General features: G+C 46.2%; 1 protein-coding gene across 3 annotated transcripts in view; it reads right to left on the bottom strand.

Moving 5' to 3' along the window:
* Positions 1-5,552: 5,552 nt before the first annotated feature.
* The window catches only part of rfx1a (regulatory factor X, 1a (influences HLA class II expression)), a 31,033-nt gene continuing 18,198 nt past the window's right edge, over positions 5,553-18,387 (bottom strand). For all 3 annotated transcript variants that reach the window (XM_052517713.1, XM_052517716.1, XM_052517715.1), the window contains exons 12-19: positions 13,706-13,815; positions 13,436-13,587; positions 10,666-10,763; positions 10,402-10,551; positions 9,825-10,033; positions 9,427-9,580; positions 9,251-9,296; positions 5,553-9,027 (exon numbers count right to left, since the gene is read on the bottom strand). In XM_052517713.1, coding sequence (XP_052373673.1) covers positions 8,873-9,027; positions 9,251-9,296; positions 9,427-9,580; positions 9,825-10,033; positions 10,402-10,551; positions 10,666-10,763; positions 13,436-13,587; positions 13,706-13,815 — 1,074 coding nt within the window. In that variant the 3' untranslated portion in view covers positions 5,553-8,872. The remainder of the gene's footprint in view (positions 9,028-9,250; positions 9,297-9,426; positions 9,581-9,824; positions 10,034-10,401; positions 10,552-10,665; positions 10,764-13,435; positions 13,588-13,705; positions 13,816-18,387) is intronic.

Raw genomic sequence — 18,387 nt, 5'->3', positions numbered from 1 at the left:
AGGTAATTGTTTGGGCTAAATTATAGATGGGCTATATACAGGTGCAGTAATCTGTGAGCTTCTCTGACAGCTGGTGCTTAAAGCTAGTGAGGGAGATGTGTTTCCAGGTTCATAGATTTTTGTAGTTCGTTCCAGTCATTGGCAGCAGAGAACTGGAAGGAGAGGCGGCCAAAGGAAGAATTGGTTTTGGGGGTGACCAGAGAGCTATACCTGCTGGAGCGCGTGCTACAGGTGGGTGCTGCTATGGTGACCAGCGAGCTGAGATAAGGGGGGACTTTACCTAGCAGGGTCTTGTAGATTACCTGGAGCCAGTGGGTTTGGCGACTAATAGAAAGCGAGGGCCAGCCAACGAGAGCGCACAGGTCGCAGTGGTGGGTAGTACATGGGGCTTTGGTGACAAAACGGATGGCACTGTGATAGACTGCATCCAATTTGTTGAGTAGGGTATTGGAGGCTATTTTGTAAATGACATCGCCGAAGTTGAGGATCGGTAGGATGGTCAGTTTTACGAGGGTATGTTTGGCAGCATGAGTGAAGGATGCTTTGTTGCGAAATAGGAAGCCAATTCTAGATTTAACTTTGGATTGGAGATGTTTGATGTGAGTCTGGAAGGAGAGTTTACAGTCTAACCAGACACCTAGGTATTTGTAGTTGTCCACATATTCTAAGTCAGAACCGTCCAGTAGTAGTGATGCTGGACGGGCGGGCAGGTGCAGGCAGCGATCGGTTGAAGAGCATGCATTTAGTTTTACTTGTATTTAAAAACAGTTGGAGGCCACGGAAGGAGAGTTGTATGGCATTGAAGCTCGTCTGGAGGGTTGTTAACACAGTGTCCAAAGAAGGGCCAGAAGTATACAGAATGGTGTCGTCTGCCTAGAGGTGGATCAGAGACATCGGTAGTCCAGTCGTGAAGGCCTGGTGGGGCTCCGCATCGGCAGTAAAACTGGCCCGGATAGGTGATTGTAGCCCAGAAGTGGCTGATGGAACTCTTCAGCTGGCTAGCTCCAGAATAATTGATGTTTGCTCCGGGACCGACATGAGCCAATAGTCACTCGGATAGCAGCTAGCTGCAAGATCCAGGTGTAAATGTCCAGAGCTTGCGGTAGAAATCCGGGGATATGGAGAGAAAATATGTCCGGTATGCTCTGGTCTGAGTCTCGTTGTACAAAACTGGCGATAGCTTTTCGAGCTAAAGGATAACTGATGATCACCAACCGTGGTTAGCTGAATACTAACGTTAACCAGTAAACTGGCTAGCTTCTATTGCGGATTTCAGATTTGAGGTGAATAATATTGTAACAATTGTTTTAATTGGTGAGGTTGCAGGAGAGTGTTTTGAAGTTGAGTATTTTGGGAAAAAATATATATGAAAAAATGTGCGAAGAAAATATGTAAATATATATATACACGGGACACGACAAGACGAGGACAAAGGACGTCTGACTGCTATGCCATCTTGGTATGGTATATACAGTACCGTGCGAAAGTATTCGGCCCCCTTGAACTTTGCGACCTTTTGCCACATTTCAGGCTTCAAACATAAAGATATAAAACTGTATTTTTTTGTGAAGAATCCACAACAAGTGGGACACAATCATGAAGTGGAACGACATTTATTGGATATTTCAAACTTTTTTAACAAATCAAAAACGGAAAAATTGGGCGTGCAAAATTATTCAGCCCCTTTTACTTTCAGTGCAGCAAACTCTCTCCAGAAGTTCAGTGAGGATCTCTGAATGATCCAATGTTGACCTAAATGACTAATGATGATAAATACAATCCACCTGTGTGTAATCAAGTCTCCGTATAAATGCACCTGCACTGTGATAGTCTCAGAGGTCCGTTAAAAGCGCAGAGAGCATCATGAAGAACAAGGAACACACCAGGCAGGTCCGAGATACTGTTGTGAAGAAGTTTAAAGCCGGATTTGGATACAACAATATTTCCCAAGCTTTAAACATCCCAAGGAGCACTGTTCAAGCGATAATATTGAAATGGAAGGAGTATCAGACCACTGCAAATCTACCAAGACTTGGCCGTCCCTCTAAACTTTCAGCTCATACAAGGAGAAGACTGATCAGAGATGCAGCCAAGAGGCCCATGATCACTCTGGATGAACTGCAGAGATCTACAGCTGAGGTGGTACACTCTGTCCATAGGACAACAATCAGTCGTATATTGTACAAATCTGGCCTTTATGGAAGAGTGGCAAGAAGAAAGCCATTTCTTAAAGATATCCATAAAAAGTGTTGTTTAAAGTTTGCCACAAGCCACCTGGGAGACACACCAAACATGTGGAAGAAGGTGCTCTGGTCAGATGGAACCAGAATTGAACTTTCTGGCAACAATGCAAAACGTTATGTTTGGCGTAAAAGCAACACAGTTCATCACCCTGAACACACCATCCCCACTGTCAAACATGGTGGTGGCAGCATCATGGTTTGGGCCTGCTTTTCTTCAGCAGGGACAGGGAAGATGGTTAAAATTGATGGGAAGATGGATGGAGCCAAATACAGGACCATTCTGGAAGAAAACCTGATGGAGTCTGCAAAAGACCTGAGACTGGGACGGAGATTTGTCTTCCAACAAGACAATGATCCAAAACATAAAGCAAAATCTACAATGGAATGGTTCAAAAATTAACATATCCAGGTGTTAGAATGGCCAAGTCAAAGTCCAGACCTGAATCCAATCGAGAATCTGTGGAAAGAACTGAAAACTGCTGTTCACAAATGCTCTCCATCCAACCTCACTGAGCTCGAGCTGTTTTGCAAGGAGGAATGGGAAAAATGTCAGTCTCTCGATGTGCAAAACTGATAGAGACATACTCCAAGCGACTTACAGCTGTAATCGCAGCAAAAGGTGGCGCTACAAAGTATTAACTTAAGGGGGCTGAATAATTTTGCACGCCCAATTTTTCAGTTTCAATTTCAGTTTTTGATTTGTTAAAAAAGTTTGAAATATCCAATAAATGTCGTTCCACTTCATGATTGTGTCCCACTTGTTGTTGATTCTTCACAAAAAAATACAGTTTTATATCTTTATGTTTGAAGCCTGAGTTCAAGGGGGCCAAATACTTTCGCAAGGCACTGTAAGGCACTGTATGATAAACAGAGAGTAGCAGCAGTGTAAAAGAGTGGTTGGGGAGGCACACAATGCAAATAGTCTGGGTAGCCATTTGATTACCTGTTCAGGAGTCATATGGTTTGGGGGTAAAAACTGTTTGCGAAGCCTTTTTGTCCTAGACTAGGCACTCCAGTACGGCTTGCCATGGGGTAGTAGAGAGAACCGTCTATGACTGGGGTGGCTGGGGTCTTTGACAATTTTTAGGGCCTTCCTCTGGCTAGTGATATATTTACATCATTTCCCATCAATCCCATTATTAAAGTGGCTGGAGTTGGGTCAGTGTCAATGACAGTGTGTTGGCAGCAGCCACTCAATGTTAGTGGTGGCTGTTTAACAGTCTGATGGCCTTGAGATAGAAGCTGTTTTTCAGTCTCTCGGTCCCAGCTTTGATGCACCTGTACTGACCTCGCCTTCTGGATGATAGCGGGGTGAACAGGCAGTGGTTCGGGTGGTTGATGTCCTTGATGATCTTTATGGCCTTCCTGTAACATCGGGTGGTGTAGGTGTCCTGGAGGGCAGGTAGTTTGCCCCCGGTGATGCGTTGTGCAGACCTCACTACCCTCTGGAGAGGTGATGCAGTGATGCTCCCGATGTTGCAGCTGTAGAAACTTTTGTGGATCTGAGGACCCATGTCAAATCTTTTTAGTTTCCTGAGGGGGAATAGGCTTTGTCGTGCCCTCTTCACGACTGTCTTAGTGTGTTTGGAACATTCTAGTTTGTTGGTGATGTGGACACCAAGGAACTTGAAGCTCTCAACCTGCTCCACTACAGCCCCGTCGATGAGAATGGGGGCATACTCGGTCCTCCTTTTCCTGTAGTCCACAATCATCTCCTTAGTCTTGATTACGTTGAGGGATAGGTTGCTATTCTGGCACCATCCGGCCAGGTCTCTGACCTCCTCCCTATAGGCTTTCCCGTTGTTGTCGGTGATCAGGCCTACCACTGTTTTGTCATCTGCAAACTTAATGATGGTGTTGGAGTCGTGCCTGGCCATGCAGTCGTGAGTAAACAGGGAGTACAGGAGGGGACTGAGCACGCACCCCTGGGGGGCTCCAGTGTTGAGGATCAGCGTAGCAGATGTGTTGCTACCTACCCTCACCACCTGGGGGCGGCCAGTCAGGAAGTCCAGGATCCAGTTGCAGAGGGAGGTGTTTAGTCCCAAGATCCTTAGCTTAGTGATGAGCTTTGAGGGTATTATGGTGTTGAACGCTGAGCTGAGGTCAATGAATAGCATTCTTCTCACATAGGTGTTCCTTTTGTCCAGGTGGGAAAGGGCAGTGTGGAGTGCAATAGAGATTGCATCATCTGTGGATCTGTTTGGGCGGTATGCAAATTGGAGTCGGTCTATGGTTTCTGGGATAATGATGTTGATGTGAGCCATTACCAGCCTTTCATGGCTACAGACGTGAGTGCTACGGGTCTGTAGTCATTTAGGCAGGTTGCCTTTGTGTTCTTGGGCACAGGGACTATAGTGGTCTGCTTGAAACATGTTGGTATTACAGACTCAATCAGGGGCATGTTGAAAATGTCAGTGAAGACACCTGCCAGTTGGTTAGTGCAAGAGGCGTCACTACAGTACCTGGTTCGATTCCAGGCTGTATAACATCCGGCCGTGATTGGGAGTTCCATAGGGCAGCGCACAATTGGCCCAGTGTCGTCCGGGTTTGGCTGGAGTAGGCCTAGTTAAATTACTATCCCATTCCTACCACGAGGGGTCACTAGAGAGCTGCCTCATGTAGCCTCATCTTTTAATTGAACCTTTAAGTCAGTTAAGAACAAATTCCTATTTACTTCCAGAGTTCTAGGTTAATTAGTGCCTGTTTGGCTATGCGAGAGCAGCGAGACTACCTTAACTGTAGTAGTATCAGCATGTAGACAACAACAACACATTAACTAAATGCCTATCAAAGAGTAAGTAAACCACTTAAAGCCTTCCAATGTGCTTTCACCACAGTCTATTACAATGTAGGTTAAGACCCCAATGTAACTTGACCACAGTCTGTTTTCAGGAAAATGTATTTACTGTGGTCGTTTGTGTGTGGTGTGTGTGTGTTAGTATTACAGTTTCTCAATTCCTGTCACACCGATAGGGGACAGGAAGCTGAACCTGAGCTCTTTTTTAAGTAAGCATGTGAAAAATACAATTGTATTTGATTCTGAGCAGTGCTTACCACAAAGACTATGTGACAGACGAGGGGTGTATTTACTAGGAACCAAACGGAATTAAACTGGACGAAATGGGTGGGGACCTACATAAATTTGTCCAACATAAACATTTATTTTCTGAAACAGTTTGCACTAATGAATGCACCACAGCCACTGTGATGGAAAGTAAAGTCTTTGTACATCACAGTGTAGAGTCCCCACATCCTGCTCCAACGGAAACTAGTCTGTACATTTCAGAGGAGAAAACAAGGGCAAGGGTGTGACAACTTAAAAAATTCTTAATTTATTTTATATCTTTAAAATTAAAAACATTTGAAGTGCATTCTACAACCTCCCAAAGGCACAGTCATACGTGTATTTGACCAAATTCATAAAACACTGCCACACAATATCATTTTTGTTTTTAGAAGTAAGAAACTGAACTCTATAAAAATGACAAACATTTTTGTCTGGAAAAGAATGGCCATCGTATAGGGAGATCTGCAGGACATGGGAGGATATATCATCAGCTGTGGTAGCAGCAGACACCCCAGAGTGTTAAACATGCTGGTTTAGAGGTCCACGCTGCGTGCTCAAGATATGCATTGCTGCCTTTGAAAACATTCTTGTGACACTTAAATGCAATGAAATGTTCATACAATACATGTTCAACAACCGAACTGATCGTGGTGGACAATGTTCTATGAAAATGGCTTCAACAACAAAACAACAGCAGAAAAACATTAGCAGGAAGGAAACGAGTGAGACAGAATGAGAGATGTAGAGGAAGGGTGTCTGATTCCCCTGTCTCGTTTCACATCGAGCCTGACCCCAGATCTGCTTGTGCTGTCATTCCAACTTCTATAAGACAGCACAAACAGATCTGGGACCATGCTAAACCCATACAACAATGGCACCGACTGTAAGGGTCTTCCTCAGAATACCTTACACCTGTGTGCTGCGATTCCATCAGACACAGATATACAGTACTGTACATGAAAGAGATCTATAGGGATCTCGAATTGGAGACTGTCTGTGATAAATAGGCAGAACTGTTATATTCTAGCCTGGTACTCGATCAGTTTGTGCTGTCTCGCCAACTTATATGGTCATTGTCAAACCAGGAGTTGGTAAGATAGTACAAACATATTTGGGATCAGGCTACTGACATCTCACCATATAAAAGGACAGTCATTGACTGTGACTGTGCAAACGAAGCAGGACCCTTGGTGCGTGTATGTATGGAGAGCTCATTTGAGGAGAACTGAAATCAAACATACACACTCACACTCAATAACGACTCTCAGTAAATACACATACACACAAAATATACTTAGTGTGTGACAGATTGACACCACATCACCAGACAAGAAAGGTTCACTTTGTGACAATGAAAAGGAAATAGAGTGACACACATATATATAATTATATTATCGCATTTTAACTCAGTCCAGGACAGTCCTTCTTGGAATATGTAAACAAAGTAATTATTTTAAATCAGAAATGTCTGGTGCAGAAATGAAAAAGATAAACAAACATAAGAAATAAGGCTGGCGCAATGACGTGTGGACAACAAGAGGCCACAAAGGTCTCAACAGAAACCAATAAAACTGATGGCAATGAAGCACTTAAACACAAACAGGAATATATATTGAACGGATCTCTCTTTACAGAACTGCACATTCAGCAGCAGAGGCAGATGGACACTGCAGTGGAGAGAACTCATGGGACTACTGTTCCACATCTGTGGGGTTGACATGGAAACACCTTTAAACCAGGGGTTTATCTTACTGTGTGCGTGTGTGAGTGGTTGTAACAGGAACCCCCAAAACCATGACACTCTTTTTCAGGAAAGGAACAAATCAAATTAAAAAGAACCAATAAAAACATTCACCCAAAATTATTTTGAATGCCTTTGAAAATATCCACCAAATATACAGTCAACACTTCTTCTCAAGCACAGACTCAACAATCTTACAACCAGACACACGTTACAAGAGACACACACACACACAATCACATAAATCCACGCATGTTCAATCGCACCCTAAAAATACAGCACAGCAGTAGGACCCCAGCATACACACACACACACACACGCACACACCACGAGCATCAAAAACACACACACACACACAACAACTCTCTTTACAGTCTATCTGCTGTCACCCACATGCCCCATCTCCTTCTGACTGGCTCTTGGACTTTGATTGACATGAGAGTGAGAGCTAAATGAACAATTTAGAACTGCAGAATCGTAAGCAGCCATTTCCTCTTCCTCCCTCCGTTCCTCCCTATACAGAAGGGTTGGGTAAGGGAGGACAAACTGTTAACCATCACATCTTCAGGACCACCTTGGTGCAGCAGACAGTTGTTGGAGGGTAGTTTAGGTTGGCATGTACATTGCGCTGCCCTGTTGTCAGCCAGTGACATCAATACAGAGAAACATGGCAGGTCCTTGTTCAATACACAGATCCATTCAAGTGACAACAAACACTTTCTCTTCACTCCATGGGTCGGGTGTGTGTGTATGTGTGTAAGTTCACCCTGTGTCCTTTGTGCAGCAATGCCAGACCGGTGATTGTGTGCCCATCCATGCATGTGTGGTATCTGTGCTTACAGCAGACTTGTGCCATACAGACCTTATTGGGACTTTGTCTGTGTGTGTGTCTGTGTACTGATGGGTCAGCACCTATGTGTAGAGACTGCAGAAACTTTTATTGAGTGTATGAACATGTGTGTGTGTGTACAGTATCTACACTCAAATGTGTGTAGAAACTGTACATTAGAGGTTGACATGGGAACAGGTCTGTCAGGAATGGGAAGTTCTAGAGTCATGTTCGGGACAGCACAGGATCGACAATCCACAGGATGGTAATGTGTGGAGCATTTAATTAAAATAAACTGTGTAGGCCTAATATCGTTCACTTAATGAAAAAAATCTAAATATAATGATCATTTCCTTCCTTCCAGCTCCACTCTCACGCCTCGCTTCAGTTGGAACCAGTCACTACTCTATGCCCCGATCACACGATAGCGTCATTACGCAGCATCATCTGGATGTGTTGAACAGAAGTTCAACCTTCACCTTCTGCTACCATTTCTGTCAGGCCGTCTTCACATACAGTCTGATGCATACGTCTGATAACTCCAACGTTTCCACCACACGAAACGCACTGCAACTGCCTCTACAACGCTGCAAGGCAACACAGTGTTCCAGTGGAAATGAATGTATATCTGATGTACCAAAATGCAATGACGCTATTAGTGTGATCGAGGTGTAACGGAAGAAATGATTTCTGTGTGTAAAAATCTGCATGGGACGGGAGTGATATTTATCAGAATGGGACAGGAAAGTTCTGGGGTTATAGAAACGCTGCAGGATTACAGGGAACATTTTTTTACAGGACAAGACAGAACAGGAATGAATTTTCACTCCCGTGTCAACCTCTAGTGTACATATTAGTGTATACAAAGGTATCTTGGTGTATGTGTGTATTCAAATGTTTATCAATCAATGCAGTTATGTGTGAGTATTTGTGTAAGTCAGTCTGTGAATGGAAGTGTGTTTGTGCATGTGTGTATCAGTGTGTGTGTGTGTTCAGTCCTGGCCCGTAGTGAAGAGTACTCTCTGGTCGGTTCTGGCCAGCTTGGTAGGCGGCTCCAGAGACTCCTCCCCCAGCCCCGCCCCGTCAGAGGGCAGAGACAGCTCCTGACACTCGTCATCGCTCTCCTCTTCCTCCTCCTCTTCCTCTTCTGGAAGACAGACACAAGTGGGATGAAGGTTAATATCAGAAACCATGGTTATAGAAATAGATTGCCCAATCCCAAATGAGTCCCTAACCCCTACCCGCTATGCTCTCAGATCTCCACAAATGCGTAAGGGGTAGGGATTGATCTGAGATTGGGCAATCCTCAATCAGTAGCTTTATGTCTGGCTGCCATGTGCTTTGTATCAAACAACATGGATGGTAGTTACCTTTGTCTGGATCCAGTGGGTTCAAACTCCTGCCAAGACTGGCGAACTGAGAGACATAGGAAATGAGTCAATAACAACTGAATGGTAACAACTAAAAAATGGTAACTAATATCAACAGCACATTAGCTTTTTTGGCTTCGGCCACTGTGAGCATATGTGTGTATATGTGTGTGTACCTCTCCCATGACAGCGATGGGTGTCTCTCCTTTAGCCTGGGCCACTCTGTGTTCTATCAGGTAGTACATGTACTCATCATACAGCAGTCTGATCAGGTGGAAGGATCCGAAGCTGGCAGCACTACGCAGAGTCAGGTCTCTAATCACCATGGAACTGGATGGAGAGGAGGAGGAGGAAGAGTTCGGTTTGGCATGGATAAACAAATCTGGATTTCCTGACTAACCAGGAAAAAAACGTCTCTGAGCAGTAGCGTTGTAAAATTTTAGGACCTTCCCCAAATTTCCCAGTTGGAGGATTCCCTCCCTGCCTATTCCCATTTGAAAATGTGTGAAATTACCGGAAATGTTCAATTGTATTTAGCAGTCATGGGACTAGATGGGACTAATCCCATTCTCACCTGTAGAAGGACCACTTGAGCAGGAAGAGCTTGGCTGCTTTGGGGAAGGCGGCGCTGGCCTGGTAGGGCTTTAGGACCTGGGAGACCACCCCGTCCAGCCAGGCAGCCCACTGCTCCAGAGAGTTCTGCTGCTGCAGGGTCAGCTTGAAGTCCTGCTCCAACTGCTGCACCACACGGTCCTCACAGCGACACACCCACGACGCCTGCTCCTGTATGGAGAGAGAGGAGGGGAAGAGGAAAAGAGACAGAGGAGGGGGTGAGAGAGAGAAAGAAAGAGGGGAGGAAGGGGAGAGAAAGAGAGAGAGTCGTCAGTATCATGTCTCTTATATTTTTGTCACTTCACAATTACAAAATATAGTAGTTGAATGACAAGGTAACATAGGTCACCTGTGTTATGTCAGTACGACAACAACAACACACAGAGCTTTAGGACATTATACTACATCTACCAAACAAACACTACAGGGATCACCATCAGTGCTGGTCTGCATCATATGAATATAATGACACGTCTATGGTCTGGACAGTGTCTGACTGTTACTATACACTGTAACCACAGGTCTTAGGTCAGACAGACCTGAACATTGGCGAAGTCCACGCGGTTGAGGTCGCTGAGCATCTGGTTTATCTGAGCTGTGTTCTGTAGCACAGCCCTGGCTGCCTGGGCCAAGTGGTTCAGAGAGGTGTACCTGCGCAGCGTCTGGGCAAACGAACTGGCTGACGTTACCTGGAGGATGAGAGGAGGAAGTGAGAAAAGAGAGTGTGACAAGACCTCACCAAGAACACACACACCTCAGAAACCAACACATGCTGCCCAACACACATGAAAGCAGACACACACCTTAATGCGGACCATCTCTTCTGGGATGTTCATCATAGCATTGGTCAACCAACTCTCCAGACTCTTGGCAAAGTTGCGGATGGCTTGAGTTAAGGCACCTGTGGACAGGAGAGAGAGAGGTTGACAAAGGGCTGAACTAAATGTGTTCTCCTATGTGGTGGTGAACAGAATGTCCTTGAACTCAAACAACCTGTGTTTTATTGTGTTATGTAGAATCTCCACCAGGCCTATGTCATGTTATGTAGATCATTAGTGTAATATAGTGCTATTGTCACGACTTCCGCCGAAGTCGGTCCCTCTCCTTGTTCGAGCGGCGGTCGACGTCACCGGCCTTCTAGCCATCGCCGATCCACATTTTATTTTCCATTTGTTTTGTCTTTGTCTTAAACACCTGGTTTCAATTCCCCAATTACTTGTTCATTATTTAACCCTCTGTTCCCCCATGTTTGTTTGTGAGTGATTGTTTGTTTTGTAATACGGTCTGTTATTGTGGGCTCAAATATTTTGTGTTGTATTTGTGGAATCTAGAGTAAATAGGTTTATTACTCATATCTGCTGTCCTGCACCGGACTCCTCTACACCAGCTACACACAGGCTTTATTACAGCTATGTCATGTCACATAGTATAATGTAGTGCAGTATAACGCTATGTCTTGTGTACTGTAATAAAATCAAATAAAATCAAAGTTTACTTGTCACGTGCGCCGAATACAACAGGTGTTGGACCAATAGTGCAAAAAAAGTATTAGGAGAACAATAGGTAAGTAAAGAAATAAAACAACAGTAAAAAAAGACAGGCTATATACAGTAGTGAGGCTATAAAAGTAGTGAGGCTATAAAAGTAGTGAGGCTATAAAAGTAGCGAGGCTATAAAAGTAGCGAGGCTATAAAAGTAGCGAGGCTATAAAAGTAGCGAGGCTATAAAAGTAGCGAGGCTATAAAAGTAGCGAGGCTATAAAAGTAGCGAGGCTATAAAAGTAGCGAGGCTATAAAAGTAGCGAGGCTATAAAAGTAGCGAGGCTATAAAAGTAGCGAGGCTATAAAAGTAGCGAGGCTATAAAAGTAGCGAGGCTATAAAAGTAGCGAGGCTATAAAAGTAGCGAGGCTACATACAGACACCGGTTAGTCGGGCTGATTGAGGTAGTATGTACATGTAGATATGGTTGAAGTGACTATGCAGATATGATGAACAGAGAGTAGCAGTAGCGTAAAAGGTCGCTGAGTATAGTGTAATGTTGTGCTATGTAGTATTATAAGGTGCCTTCAGAAAGTATTCACAACATGTTGTTTAAAAAGTGGGATTAAAATAGATTTAATTGTAATGTTTCATCAATGATCTTCACAAAATACTATGTAATGTCAAAGTGGAAGAAAAATTCCAACATTTGTAAAAATATATAAATAAATAAATAAATAAAAACACTAATATATCTTGATTAGATAAGTATTCAACCCCCTAAGTCAATACATGTTAGAATCACCTTTGTCAGCGATTACAGCTGTCAGTCTTTCTAGGTAAGTCTCTAAGAGCTGTCCACACATCGATTGTGCAACATTTGCCAATTATTAATTTCAAAATTCATCAAGTTCTGCCAAATTGGTTGTTGATCATTGCGAGACAACCATTTTCAGGTCTTGCCACAGATTGTCAAGCAGATTTACAGTAAGTCAAAACTGTAACTCGGCCACTCAGGAAAATTCACTGTCTTCTTGGTAAGCAACTCCAGTGTAGATTTGGCCTTGTGTTTTAGGTTATTGTCCTGCTGAAAGGTGAATTCAACTCTCAGTGTCTGTTGGAAAGCAGACTGAACCAGGTTTCCTTCTGGGATTCTGACTGTGTTTAGCACCATTCTGTTTCTTTTTTTTATCCTGAAAAACTCCCCAGTACTTAATGATTACAAGCATACCCATAACATTATGCAGACACCACTATGCTTGGAAATATGGAGAGTGGTACTCAGTACTGTGTTGTATTGGATTTGCCCCAAACATAACACTTTCTATTCAGGACAAAAAGTGAATTGCTTTGCCACATTTGTTTGCAGTATTACTTTAGTGCCATGTTTTGTCATATTTTTCTTCTGTACAGGCTTATTTCTTTTCACTCTGTCAATTAGGTTCGTATTGTGGAGTAACTACAATGTTGTTGATCCATCCTCAGTTTTCTCCTGTCACAGCCATTAAACTCTGTAACTGTTTTAAAGTCACCATTGGCCTCATGGTGAAATCCAGAGCGGCTTCTTGATACACCATCCAAAGTGTAACTAATACCTTCATCCATCTACCAATAGGTTCCCGTCTTTGTGAGGCACTGGAAAACCTCCCAGGTCTTTATAGTTGAATCTGTGCTTGAAATTCACTGCTCGACTGAGGCACCTTACATATAATAGTATGTGTGGGGTACAGAGAGGAGGTAGTCATTCAAACATCGTGTTTAACACAGAGTCCATGCAACTTATGTGACTTGTTAAGTACATTTTTACTCCTGAACTTATTAAGGCTTGCCATAACAAAGGGCTTGAATACTTATTGGCCCAAGACATTCCAGATTTTCATTTATAAAAATGTCTAAATACACAAGTTCACGTTGACATTATGGGGTATTGTGTCTAGGCCAGTGAAAAACAATCTCAATTTAATCCATTTCAAAATCCAGACACAACAAAATGTGGAAAAGGTCAAGAGGTTTGAAAACTTTCTGAAGGCTCTCTATACTGCTCTGTAGTTGTATCAGTATTATGTGGTGTTGTGTAGTGACGTTCTAACTCACTGGGGATGGGCCGCAGCACATCGGGGATGAGGATCTCCACCAGGCCCTGGTACAGGGTGTTGTCACAGTCGCGGCTCCAGCGGAGCACAGGGTCGTACTTACACAGGATCACTAGACAGTCCTTAGGCAGGCGCTTCTCAGACTCATCATGTCTGTTACAACAATACAGATACGTTAGAAAATGACACAGGATTCTTGAAAAAATGACTTGATATAAAAAATGTAAAAAGACAGTTTAGTAGCATATTGAAGTCCCAGGACAAGACGTACACAGCCAGTGTGCCAGTGTCTCCACTCTGGCTCTCTTCAAACCTCCAGAAGGTCTTCCACAGGGTCTCCACCAGGGTGAACTGCAGGTTGATCGTCACGTCCAGAATAGCCTGGAAACAAAGAGGGAACACCAGCACCATCAGTATCAACTAGCTTAGTTCCTCCCTTTATGCAAAGGATGCACAGGACAGCTGGACCGACAGAAACAACAGTGAGACGTACAGATGACATGTACATAACAGGACTATACAAGACCTGATGAATGAACACTGACACATACACCAGGGGTAGGTCTCTGTACAGACAGACAGGGGTAGGTCTCTGTACAGACAGACAGGGGTAGGTCTCTGTACAGACAGACAGGGGTAGGTCTCTGTACAGACAGACAGGGGTAGGTCTCTGTACAGACAGACAGGGGTAGGTCTCTGTACAGACAGACAGGGGTAGGTCTCTGTACAGACAGACAGGGGTAGGTCTCTGTACAGACAGACAGGGGGAGGCCTCTGTGCAGACAGACAGGGGTAGGTCTCTGTACAGACAGACAGGGGGGTAGGTCTCAGACAGACAGGGGTAGGTACAGACAGACAGGGGTAGGTCTCTGTACAGACAGACAGGGGTAGGTCTCTGTACAGACAGACAGGGGTAGGTCTCTGTACAGGCAGACAGGGGTCTCTGTAGACAGACAGGGGTCTCTGTACAGACAGACAGGGGTAGGTCTCTGTACAGACAGACAGGGGTAGGTCTCTGTACAGACAGACAGGGGTCTCTGTACAGACAGACAGGGGTAGGTCTCTGTACAGACAGACAGGGGTAGGTCTCTGTACAGACAGACAGGGGTAGGTCTCTGTACAGAGGGGTAGGTCTCAGACAGGATAGGTAGGTCTCTGGTAGGTCTCTGTACAGACAGACAGGGGTAGGTCTCTGTACAGACAGACAGGGGTAGGTCTCTGTACAGACAGACAGGGGTCTCTGTACAGGTCTCTGTACAGACAGACAGGGGTAGGTCTCTGTACAGACAGACAGGGGTAGGTCTCTGTACAGACAGACAGGGGTAGGTCTCTGTACAGACAGACAGGGGGTCTCTGTACAGACAGACAGGGGTCTCTGTACAGACAGACAGGGGTAGGTCTCTGTACAGACAGACAGGGGTAGGTCTCTGTACAGACAGACAGGGGGTCTCTGTACAGGTCTCTGTACAGACAGACAGGGGTAGGTCTCTGTACAGACAGACAGGGGTAGGTCTCTGTACAGACAGACAGGGGTAGGTCTCTGTACAGAGACAGGGGTACTCTGTAGGACAGGGGTAGGTCTCTGTACAGACAGACAGGGGTCTCTGTACAGACAGACAGGGGTAGGTCTCTGTACAGACAGACAGGGGGGAGTAGGTCTCTGTACAGACAGACAGGGGTCTCTGTACAGGTCTCTGTACAGACAGACAGGGGTAGGTCTCTGTACAGACAGACAGGGGTAGGTCTCTGTACAGGGGGTAGGTCTCTGTACAGACAGACAGGGGTAGGTCTCTGTACAGACAGACAGGGGTAGGTCTCTGTACAGACAGACAGGGGTAGGTCTCTGTACAGACAGACAGGGGTAGGTCTCTGTACAGACAGACAGGGGTAGGTCTCTGTACAGACAGACAGGGGTAGGTCTCTGTACAGACAGACAGGGGTAGGTCTCTGTACAGACAGACAGGGGTAGGTCTCTGTACAGACAGACAGGGGTAGGTCTCTGTACAGACAGACAGGGGTAGGTCTCTGTACAGAGACAGACAGGACAGGGGTAGGTCTCTGTACAGACAGACAGGGGTAGGTCTCTGGACAGACGGGGTCTCTGTACAGACAGACAGGGGTAGGTCTCTGTACAGACAGACAGGGGTAGGTCTCTGTACAGACAGACAGGGGTCTCTGTACAGACAGACAGGGGTCTCTGTACAGACAGACAGGGGTAGGTCTCTGTACAGACAGACTCTGTACAGACAGACAGGGGTAGGTCTCTGTACAGACAGACAGGGGGTCTCTGTACAGACAGACAGGGTAGGCCTCTGTACAGACAGACAGGGGTAGGTCTCTGTACAGACAGACAGGGGTAGGTCTCTGTACAGACAGACAGGGGTAGGTCTCTGTACAGACAGACAGGGGTAGGTCTCTGTACAGACAGACAGGGGTAGGTCTCTGTACAGACAGACAGGGGTAGGTCTCTGTACAGACAGACAGGGGTAGGTCTCTGTACAGACAGACAGGGGTAGGTCTCTGTACAGACAGACAGGGTAGGCCTCTGTACAGACAGACAGGGGTGGTCTCTGTACAGACAGACAGGGGTAGGTCTCTGTACAGACAGACAGGGGTAGGTCTCTGTACAGACAGACAGGGGTAGGTCTCTGTACAGACAGACAGGGACAGACAGGGGTAGGTCTCTGTACAGACAGACAGGGGTAGGTCTCTGTACAGACAGACAGACAGACAGGGTAGGTCTCTGTACAGACAGACAGGGGTAGGTCTCTGTACAGACAGACAGGGGTAGGTCTCTGTACAGACAGACACAGACAGACAGAGGTAGGTCTCTGTACAGACAGACAGGGGTCTCTGTACAGACAGACAGGGGTAGGTCTCTGTACAGACAGACAGGGGTAGGTCTCTGTACAGACAGACTGTACAGACAGACAGGGTAGGCCTCTGTACAGACAGACAGGGGTAGGTCTCTGTACAGACAGACAGGGGTAGGTCTCTGTACAGACAGACAGGGGTAGGTCTCTGTACAGACAGACAGGGGTAGGTCTCTGTACAGACAGACAGGGGACAGACAGGGTAGGTCTCTGTACAGACAGACAGAGGTCTCTGGGGTACAGACAGACAGGGGTCTCTGTACAGACAGACAGGGGTAGGTCTCTGTACAGACAGACAGGGGTAGGTCTCTGTACAGACAGACAGGGGTAGGTCTCTGTACAGACAGACAGGGGTAGGTCTCTGTACAGACAGACAGGGGTAGGTCTCTGTACAGACAGACAGGGGTAGGTCTCTGTACAGACAGACAGGGGTAGGTCTCTGTACAGACAGACAGGGGGTAGACAGACAGGGGTCTCTGTACAGACAGACAGGGGTCTCTGTACAGACAGACAGGGGTAGGTCTCTGTACAGACAGACAGGGGTAGGTCTCTGTACAGACAGACAGGGGTAGGTCTCTGTACAGACAGACAGGGGTAGGTCTCTGTACAGACAGACAGGGTAGGCCTCTGTACAGACAGACAGGGTAGGCCTCTGTACAGACAGACAGGGGTAGGTCTCTGTACAGACAGACAGGGGTAGGTCTCTGTACAGACAGAAGGGGTCTCTGTAGGTCTCTGTACAGACAGATAGAGGTAGGACAGACGCTCTGTGACAGACAGGGTAGGTCACAGACAGACAGAGGTAGGTCTCTGTACAGACAGACAGGGGTAGGTCTCTGTACAGACAGACAGACAGGGTAGGTCTCTGTACAGACAGAAGGGGTAGGTCTCTGTACAGACAGACAGACAGGTAGGCCAGCTGTACAGACAGACAGACAGGTAGGTCCTCTGTACAGACAGACAGGGGTAGGTCTCTGCACAGACAGACAGAGGTAGGCCTCTGTACAGACAGACAGGGGTAGGTCTCTGTACAGACAGACAGGGGTAGGCCTCTGTACAGACAGACAGGGGTAGGTCTCTGTACAGACAGACAGGGGTAGGACCTCTGTACAGACAGATAGACAGGGGGTAGGTCTCTGTACAGACAGACAGGGGTAGGTCCAGACAGACAGGGGTCTGTACAGACAGACAGACAGACAGGGTAGGTCTCTGTACAGACAGACAGGGGTAGGTCTCTGTACAGACAGAAAGGGGTAGGTCTCTGTACAGACAGATAGGCCTGCAGACAGACTGGCCTCTGTACAGACAGACAGACAGGTAGGCCTCTGTACAGACAGACAGACAGGTAGGTCTCTGTACAGACAGACAGGGTAGGTCTCTGTACAGACAGACAGGGGTAGGTCTCTGCACAGGACAGGGTAGGCCTCTGTACAGACAGACAGGGTAGGTCTCTGTACAGACAGACAGGGGGTAGACAGTCTCTGTACAGACAGACAGGGTAGGTCTCTGTAGACAGACAGGGTAGGCCTCTGTAGGCCTCTGTACAGACAGACAGACAGACAGGGGTAGGTCTCTGTACAGACAGATAGGGGTAGGCCTCTGTACTCTGTACAGACAGACAGGGTAGGTCTCTGTACAGACAGACAGGGGTAGGTCTCTGTACAGACAGACAGGGGTGGTCTCTGTACAGACAGACAGGGGTAGGCCTGTACAGACAGACAGGGGGTGTACAGACAGACAGGGGAGGTCTCTGTACAGACAGACAGGGGGACAGACAGACAGGGGTAGGTCTCTGTACAGACAGACAGGGTCTCTGTACAGACAGACAGGGGGAGGTCTCTGTACAGACAGACAGGGGTAGGTCTCTGTACAGACAGACAGGGTAGGCCTCTGTACAGACAGACAGGGGTAGGTCTCTGTACAGACAGACAGGGGTAGGTCTCTGTACAGACAGACAGGGGTAGGCCTCTGTACAGACAGACAGGGGTAGGTCTCTGTACAGACAGACAGAGGTAGGCCTCTGTACAGACAGACAGGGGTAGACAGACAGACAGTAACATGCTGTACATATAAACAACCA

This window comes from Oncorhynchus keta, unplaced genomic scaffold, assembly GCF_023373465.1.
Source record: "Oncorhynchus keta strain PuntledgeMale-10-30-2019 unplaced genomic scaffold, Oket_V2 Un_scaffold_9739_pilon_pilon, whole genome shotgun sequence".
Classification (NCBI taxonomy): Eukaryota; Metazoa; Chordata; class Actinopteri; order Salmoniformes; family Salmonidae; genus Oncorhynchus; species Oncorhynchus keta.
This window is presented reverse-complemented; position numbering and strand designations above follow the sequence as displayed.